General features: G+C 39.6%; 1 protein-coding gene across 1 annotated transcript in view; it reads left to right on the top strand.

The window, feature by feature from the left end:
• LOC128700087 (neural cell adhesion molecule 2) overlaps positions 1-8558 on the top strand; it is a 379174-nt gene extending 370616 nt beyond the window's left edge. Inside the window, exon 12 of the mRNA XM_053793043.2 lies at positions 7455-8558. Coding sequence (XP_053649018.1) covers positions 7455-8332 — 878 coding nt within the window. The 3' untranslated portion in view covers positions 8333-8558. The remainder of the gene's footprint in view (positions 1-7454) is intronic.
• The last annotated feature ends 1442 nt before the right edge of the window (positions 8559-10000 follow it).

Genomic DNA, 10000 nt, shown 5'->3' with positions numbered 1-10000 from the left:
CGGTGTTCGGAAAGTCATGAAACTACATATAGATTAATTGGAGTTTGTTATTCATGGGAAGTTCGTGACTGAAGAGGTATGACGATCAAGATCTCTAACTCAAGAATGCACTTGATTTTTAATAAAAGGGTTTATGAAAACTGCATTTCAGTCAGGTAGAGACACTATAGGCACCTGAAAAAAATCATTTATCTTGGAGTAGACATCACAACAGGAGAGACATTCAAAGACTAAGAGTAACATGATTCGTCATGCATTCCTGTGTCAACGTCGTAATGGCCAACATAGTAAAAGAATTGTAATCTATTAGCAAAATATATTTCAGTGGGTTGCATAACTTTCCGAACAATCTGTATATTCTAATTCAAAAATATACAATCGAACCTTTTTACAATACTCCAATAGGCTAGCAAAGACAGAACTGTCTCTCTCTAAATCTTAGTTGGTTGCTCTTCATGACTCCTACGTTATCCATGTGTTTTTTTATTTGCCTTGTGATAATCATTTTTATTACCCGAGTTGTGACTTTATAATGATCCAAGACAGACCGAAATGCCGTCTAATGTTTCTTTTTTCATTATGGAAGTAGGTTCTGAATTGTTCCAGCAAAAAAAAATGTAAGTTGTGAATCGGTCCAGCCATGATATTGCGGGCTGTGAAATGTTTCGGCGAAGTTATTAGGGATTATTCGTGAATTGTTCTAGTAACGGTATTGTAACTTATATTATTCATCTTATGGAGTTTCCATATCAAAGGTCTTCATCTACAGTATGAGTACGAAATTATGTTTTTGGTTGTAACTGGAACTGCCGTCTCTATTGTTTGAAGAAATCACCACCACATCTTGTACTGAGTCCAGCAGACTAACATTTACCTATTTCCAAATATATTTTCTGATGTTTTTATTTATTAAAGTTTTAAACTCACCTTATTACTCTTGGTGGTGCTGAAAAAAATCGTTCATATATATTTTATTTTGTTCTTTTATATATTGCTATGGTTGGGTCTTGGTCACAAGGAGTTCTTCCACAGCTGTGGAAATCCGCCATTGTTCTCCCTTTCCGCAAACCAGGCACTACGGGACATGAAACCTCCCACTATCGTCCCATTGCTCTTACCAGTGCAGTTTGCAAAGTAATGGAACGTCTAGTAAATAGACGTTTAGTGTGGTATTTAGAGACACACAACAGTCTCTCCACTCGTCAATATGGCTTTCGTAAGGGACGTTCTACCATAGACCCCTTACTGCGCTTGGATACGTATGTTCGTAATGCCTTTGCGAATAACCACTCAGTTATTGCCATATTTTTTGACCTTGAGAAGGCATATGACACAACTTGGAGGTATAATATTTTAGCCCAAGTCCACTCCTTAGGCCTTCGAGGCAATCTACCATCCTTCCTTAAGAACTTTTTAACTGACAGGCATTTCCGTGTTCGGGTTAATAATGTGCTCTCCCCGGACTTTGTCCAAGCTGAAGGTGTCCCCCAGGGATGTGTTCTGAGCACAACACTTTTTCTCCTTGCTATTAATGATTTGGCCTCTAGTCTTCCATCAAATATTTGGTCATCACTCTATGTTGATGACTTCGCTATTGCCTGTGCAGGCGCTGACTGTCACCTCCTTACAGTTTCTCTCCAGCATGCAGTCGACCGTGTTTCCAATTGGGCCACCACACATGGGTTTAAATTTTCCAGCACTAAAACCCACCAAATCACTTTCACTAGACGCTCTGTCATCTCTGATCATCCTTTGTACCTCTATGGCTCACGTATCCCTGAACGTGATACAGTCAAGTTTCTGGGCCTCCTCTTTGATCGTAGGTTATCCTGGAAACCTCACATTACCTCTCTGAAGGCAACTTGTCACAGCCGGCTGAACCTTCTTAAAACCCTTGCTCATCTTTCGTGGGGAGCTGATCGTCGAACCCTCCTTCACCTACATTCCACCCTTATTTTATCGAAACTTGATTATGGTGACCAGATCTATTCAGCGGCATCTCCTGCTACTCTCTCTAGCCTTAACCCCATTCATCACCAAGGATTACGTTTATGCCTTGGTGCTTTTCGCTCTTCCCCTGTCGAAAGCCTCTATGCAGAAGCGAACGTTCCATCCTTATCCGATCGCCGTGATGCCCATTGCCTGCGCTACTATGTACGCTCTCATGATCTCCGCAATCCTTCCATTTATAGAATGGTCACTGATATTAGTAGACATTCTTTATTTGTTCGCCGCCCCTGCTTACTCCGTCCCTTCTCTCTTCGCCTTCATTCGCTCTTGTCTTCTCTTCAACTACCACCTTTCTATGTACATGTAGCATCTCACTTTTCCCTACCCCCCTGGGAAGTTCCAGCTGTTCGAGTCTGTTCTTTCTCCCTCCCTTGCTCGAAAGCCCAACTGTCTACGGTCGCTTCCCGCTCTCTTTTTCTTGACCACTTTCACTCTCATTCTCATGCCATTGCTGTGTACACAGATGGCTCTAAGTCTTCTGACGGCGTAGGATTCGCAGCAGTGTTTCCGGACAGCGTCGTACAAGGGCATTTACTATCTTCAGCTAGTATTTTTACTGCTGAATTATATGCCATCCTTACAGCACTTATCCGTATTGCATCTATGCCTGTGTCATCATTTGTGGTTGTCTCAGACTCCCTTAGTGCTTTACAGGCTATACAAAAATTTGATACACCTCACCCCTTAGTCCTCCGTATCCAACTTTGGCTACGCCGCATCTTTACTAAGCATAAAGATATTGTTTTTTGTTGGGTCCCTGGTCATGTTGACGTACAGGGCAATGAACAGGCAGACACTGCTGCGCGGTCAGCAGTACATGACCTACCAGTTTCTTATAGAGGTATTCCATGTACGGACTATTTTGCTGTAATATCTTCCCACCTTCACACCCGTTGGCAACAACGTTGGTCTACTATGCTCGGCAACAAACTTCAGTCTATTAAACCGAGTATAGGTTACTGGCCGTCTTCTTATCACCAGTGTCGAGGTTGGGAGACTACTCTCTCCCGTCTTCGCATTGGCCATACTCGTCTTACTCATGGATATCTCATGGAGAGGCGTCTTGCTCCTCTCTGTGAGAATTGCCAAGCTCCATTATCAGTCAGCCACATTCTGTTGGACTGCCCACTTTATCAACGAGCACGCAGAATTTACCTCTGTCGTCGTCTTCGCCCCGCTGCTCTCTCTTTACCTTCCCTTCTCGCTGATGGACCCACCTTTCATCCGGACTCTCTCATTGACTTTTTGACAACGACTGACTTACTTCACAAATTCTGATACTTTCAGCCCTTTCTACTTGTATCTCTTGCTACCCTCTACCCCCGTACTATCCCCTGCCCCGCTGTTTTCTGTAACCTGCTGATCATCCCCCCTCCCTTCTGCCATCCAATTCCCTTGCTTCCTTCCCTACCCTGCAGCGCTGTATAGCCCTTGTGGCTTAGCGCTTCTTTTTGATTATAATAATAATATGGTTGGGTCTGTTGCTGGTGTATGGATGCTGAAGATGGTGGTTATATTGAAGGGGTGAAAGTACGGGTTGAGAAGTTGATAATGAGGATGGATGGGTGGAGGTGTTGGAGGGAGGGTGATGAACTTGACGGTGATATGGTGGGCCTGGATGGTTGTTTGTAGCAGGGATTGTGAGAGTTTTGCAGTTAATGGCTAAAGGGGTTGGAGTACAAAGCTGGGTGGAAGCAGTGGTGGTGGTTTTTGCGAGAATGAAACCGGTTTGGTGATGGGGTTGTTGAAGTGGTGGCAGTGAGGGTGGTGGTTGTAGAGAAGAGCGTTGATGCTTGTTGTTATAGTTTAAGGGTGTTTAAGAGAGCGAATAATGGGAAAGTAGAAATTTTTGAAAAGTATTGCTAAAAACATGCAATGACAACGACTGCACACCCCAGGACAGCTTAGATTAAGAGGAGGTTGCTCCTGCCTCTCGCAAGTGCCTGGCTATTACTACATAGTTTTGGATGCGCTGGGAGACAAAATGCAGAGTTAGCATACACAGATTTTGTAAAAACCTTCAAAGAGTGTGATAATGGTGTAATAGCACGAAGTGTGTGCAAAAACTGGAATAACTCAAAGGTAAGTAGTATTTCGAACTTCATTTCTTACACAAAAAACTAGCAAAATCATGATGTTATTATATACAGCTTGCAGTGAGGTTACAACCAATGGCAGAAACTCATGAACTTAGCAACAGTGCGTTATCCACTGTACCATGTTGGCCTAATGAGATTTATCCAACTACGTAGAGGTAAACACACACTAGGAAGATAAGGGCCCCACAGGAACCACAGAAGTAGGTTTTTACAGAGAAATCTCGCATCAGGATGGCTGTAGCAAACTCGAGTTGAAGTCCCTTCAAAACCGCTTTGAATTACTCGCGATATCCTAATAAATATATAGTAAAGAGCCTCTGAAAGAAATTGAGCACGAGCACACCATTCTGGTGTGAGATATATCAGTAAAAACCAGCATTTGTACTCGCAGTGAGTCCCATGCTAACTTTCCTAGTGTCTATACTGTTAGGCTAGCATAGTACAGTGGATAGCGTATTGGTGTGTCATTACTTCGAAACCTACTCTTTTTTTGTGAGATAAATTCACCTGGGATATTACCCATACACTTCTTGATGTCTTCATAAGGGGAAACAAAGAAGTTCCACAAGTTTGTCCCTGATTAGTCTTTCGATGGTACTTACGTTGAACTGCTTGCAGCTGGTACCAACAGCTCGCTTGATTAGGCTACGAAATCATAAAGTAGGTGAAAGAGGAATGAGGTTAGTGGAGAGGAAAAGGAGTTTGGTTAGTTGCGGTGTAGTGCAGGGGAGAGATTTGACTAGTTATAGAGTAGTGAAGAAGAGATGGGTTAGTTGAAGGATAGTTGGCTTGAGGAGATTTGGTTAATTTTGGGGTTGAGAAGCTAGAGGGTTTGGCTAATAGTAAACAAGTGGAGTAGGTGGGGGATGTACTAATAAAGGGTTAGTGAAAAGGGAAAGCTTTGGTTAGTTGTGGAGTGATGTAGACATGGAGGATGGTTAGAGGCGAGGTTAGGGACGGAGGGAGAACAGGTTACAACTGCGGTATACTGCATAATTTAAAACCCTAATTCAGGTGGGCAGGATCCTTTGGTGCATTGTTTCGAGGGGGAGAGAGCGAGGGAGAGAGAGAGAGCGAGGGAGAGAGAGAGCGAGGGAGAGAGAGAGCGAGGGAGAGAGAGAGCGAGGGAGAGAGAGAGAAGGGGGGCTGATTAATATCACTGGTAATATTATAATCATATAATGAGCTCAGTATAAGAAAGGTCAGTCATTGCAAGGAGGAGATGAGGCTCGATCCTCCTGCTTTTTCGGGATCTTCATAACCATCCTTCTTGACATTGCCATCTACGTCATCAGTGTAGTGATCAGTATCACAACAGTAATCTACATTAGCAGTTTATCCCAAACTAACCTGTCACTTCCTTTAAGTGCTTATTGATATGGTGGGGTTTCAATATCTTACAAGAAATCATTACTAGAATGAATAATTACTCTAAGTAACACAGACTTCTTTGTCAAAGACCCCACTAATGATCAAACATTATCGAAATTTACAAGCCTGGCCTCCAAAAACAGATCTTAGAAATAAGCCCTCAAAAAAAAAAAAAAAAAAAAAAAAAAAAAAAAAAAAAAAAAAAAATAGGCAGCCCACAAACACTTTTAAAATGTTTATTTGTAACTGAGAAATCACACTACTTGCCATTATCAGCAAAAGTAGTTATTATATTTTTGTTACTGAGATAATTGTTTAACTAGTAGGGATCACAAGCCGGTTGGGAAACCGAAGGCAATCGGATTCTATCGAAGAGAGGAGAGGGTACCTCTCCTTTCTTGGATAGGAGCACTTTACTGGAAACAAGGCACCTCTCCTTGTTGATGAGAATAGTGAACCAAAGCAGAGATATTCAACCTAAGGATATTTAACCCCTTCAGGAAAGGGTGTAATTCTTTCATTTTCTTAAGCATAGTGTAGACAACAGGTTGCTCATTGTACCAATTTTTTTTTTAGGTTTTAAGCATAATTATTATTTGTAAAGCAGAAGTGTAATTTCGATTTAGTTCTCTTGGTCAAACAGTTAAATACCCTTGACTAGATAAACATCAACAAAACCAATGGAAGAAGTTAATGAAACATGGCTGGCGCTGACCGTAGAGTTGCGGAACCTCCTTTATGACCCCAACCCGTCTGTAGAGTAACTTCTCCACCTCCCTCACCAATATGAGCAACATTTGATTTTCACCAAATAGGGTCAGGAAATAGGTAATACCGAAGCCTTTGATAACGACTGGGAAAACAACTCCAGCAGCGATGGTGTGGTTGTGGTGTATGCAACAGCCACACAAATAAACAAACACACACACGGATTAAACAAGTGTCATCAGCAACAAGTTATTGGCAGCAATAGAAAAGCAACAAGAGCAGCGGCAACAGCAACAATCCTTAATTCTGATTAATGCTTTGCATGGAGTTTTGTTCATGTCGAATATTTATATATATAGAGAGAGAGATCTCAAAGCATAGTTTGTTTATTTTTTGCTCTATTTGCATACGACACTTTAGACAGAGCTCTTGCACTCTTAGTGATGTTATGTTGGGCCAGTTTATAGTGCATTTATTTCATGTCTTAAATATTTTCATTGAGCTCACTATTAGTAATTACCTAAACATTTTTCTTGATAGGAACACTTGTTTAGAGTTATTTATTATTTTCAGAAGCATTTCTATTTATTTGTCTCTCTCTCTCTCTCTCTCTCTCTCTCTCTCTCTCTCTCTCTCTTTCTCTCTCTCTCAGAACAACCACTGAAAAAATAGTGAAATTCCAAGCGTTTTCGTGACTTCTCATATTATTAAGGAACTATAAAAATAAAACATTAATAGGAAGGCAAATAAGGGCAAGACTACACCTCACAGTCACCTCACAACACCCGACTCTGTGAAACACAATTGATACTCTACCCAAACATTAAGATTATCTTTTACTTAAAAAAAAAAATCTTAATGCTTGGGTAGAGTATCAGTTGTGTTTAACAGAGTCGGGTGTTGTGGCGTGAGTGTGAAGTGTAGTTATACGGGTTTAGCGCTTTCCCCTTGATTATAATATAATAATACGAGGTGTAGTTTTGCTTTTATGTGTCTTCCTGTTGATGTTTTGTTTTTATAGTTCCTTGATAATGTGAAGTCACGAAAGCGCTTTGAATTTCACTACCTTTTCAGAGTGGTTGTTCTGCATGTTGTGATATCACCTATTTACTGTGATTTTATTGCATATATATATATATATATATGCCTTTAATTTTTTCTTTATAGTTTGCTGATTGTATGAACATAGTTTTTTGCATAATCATTGCTTATTTTTCATTATTTGCTGCTTATATTTACATTCTTCTTCGTCTTCTTTCCCTACAGATGCATTACTGGGGCGCCACACTGACTTGCAGACGCTGGCCAATGGCTCTGCCGGTTACTACAACAGTCTAGGCAAGACCTCCTTTCCTTCCACCGTTCCGTCCTCTTCCTCTTGCACTCTTCCCCGGTCTCAGAGGACCTCCACTGCCCCCGCCACTACCTCCTCATCCTCCTACTCTCCCTCTGGCGCACTACCCATCAACCACTCTTCTCTCACCGCCGCAAATAACGCCGCCACCGCCGCCGCTGCTGCTATTAGTTTAGCAGGGGAAAGTTACACTCCGTACGCACGCTATTCCGAGACACTACCCAGGAATTACGGTAGAGGAACGAGGGACTTCGATGGGTATCATAGCGAGGCGTACAGAGGAGGTGGGGATGGTAGTCTGATTGCTAGTGGGGGCTATCGAAGAAGCAACAGTGGCAACCTCGGCCCAGATAGCTATCGTGGGAGTATCACTTTTGCCAGTGAGAGTTATCTAAGCGATGAAGGAAGCATTCTGAGCGACGGATATCGTAGTGTTGTTGGAGGTCAGGGAAGAGGAGGAGGAGGAGGAGGGGGAAGAATGCTGGGAGATAGCTATCGTTGTGGCGGCGGCGTTGGTGGCAGCAGTGGTGCTAACACTGAACACGATACATATCAGGTAGGAGGCAGTGTTGATTGTGGTGAGCCATATCGCGTTAGTGGGAGCGTTGGAGTGGTGGAGACCACATATCGCACTGGCGCCGTTGACAGTAGCAGTAGTGGTGGTGGCGGTGGTGGTTGTAGGGGACGAAGTGGAAAGGACAAGTACCACTTACTGGAGGACCTGAAAAATAACCCCAAATATGTGGTACGGACTCGGGGTGGTGAAACCAGTGACGAAAGCTTTGTGTAAACCTTGTTGAAGATTAGTGATGATGATGATAATGGTGATTATGATAGTGAGTGTACGTTTTTCTCTTGAACTTTGTGACAAATCTTGAACAAAATAATAGTTCCACCAGAGAATCTGCTTAAGAAAACTGAGCATTTTAATTTTTAACAATTTATGAGTTAAAGCGAGATAATAGACTAAACTCCATAACTCAACACTGACGAGACTCTTTCTTATAACAAATAAATCTGTGTATATAATATATATATATATATATATATATATATATATATATATATATATATATATATATATATGTATATATATATATATATATATATATATATATATATATATATATATATATATATAAATATATATATAATATATATAAATATATATATAATATATATAAATATATAAATATATAATAAATATATATATATATATATATATATATATATATATATATATATATATATATATATATATATATATATATATAAATAAATATATATATATATATATATAATATATATATATATATATATATATATATATATATATATATATATATATATATATATATATATATATATATATATATATATATGCAATAAGATCACAGTGAACAGGTGATTTTTAAAATATGCAAAACAACCACTGTGAAAGAGAGGTGAAATTCCAAGCGCTTTCGTGACTACTCACATTGTCAAGGAACTATGAAAGTAATACATCAAAGGAATGCAATTAAAGGGCTTAGACCACACCTCACAGTCAACTCCCACAACAAAGAAACACCTGACGCGCGACATTACCGGACTCATAAGAAAAGAGGAACACTGCAGTATGTCCGCTGGTCCAACTAGACAGGTCCTTACGACCCTTCACTGTACGAGGGTCATTAAATCCATATACAACATACACGCCACTAAATATATATATATATATATATATATATATATATATATATATATATATATATATATATATATATATATATATATATATAATATAAAATTGCCAGAAATACTTTTTACAACCCAAAAAGGGACAACCAACCTTATACAACTAAAAATATGTTGGTTCTCCCTTACCATGAAGACTTGGTTGATATGCCTTCTCTTCTTGAGACTTTTAATATTAAAGTTGTATTTAAAAATCTTGATACAGTAAAAAAACCTTGATAAGGAATTCCCCCCTAAATGTTGACGGATGTGTCTATAAGATTCCTTGTAAAATTTGCGATAAAATTTATTACGGTCAAACTGGTAAAAGTCTCGAACTTAGATTAAAACAACATAAATATAGCATTAGAACTGGACAAGATTCCAATGCTCTATTTATTCACGTGAGAGATTTTAACCATCCAATTGATTTTCAGAAAGTTGAGAAAGTTGTTTCAAGCAAGCCCATGGTTGACAGAAATGTAATTGAATCTTGTTTCATAAAAAGCAGTTTTAAAAATATGAATATTTCCTTAGGTTTATATAAATTAGATTCATTTATAATTAATAAAATTTGGTTAGAGTTTAATAATACATTGGACAAATAATAAACCTTATTTCTTGGGTAGAATAATTTGTTAGTGGGATGTCGTGAGGACCTGTCTAGTTGGACCAGCGGACCTATTGCAGTGTTCCTCTTTTCTTATGAGTCCGGTATTGTCGCGCGTCAGGTGTTTCTTTG

This window comes from Cherax quadricarinatus, chromosome 64, assembly GCF_038502225.1.
Source record: "Cherax quadricarinatus isolate ZL_2023a chromosome 64, ASM3850222v1, whole genome shotgun sequence".
Classification (NCBI taxonomy): domain Eukaryota; kingdom Metazoa; phylum Arthropoda; class Malacostraca; order Decapoda; family Parastacidae; genus Cherax; species Cherax quadricarinatus.
This window is presented reverse-complemented; position numbering and strand designations above follow the sequence as displayed.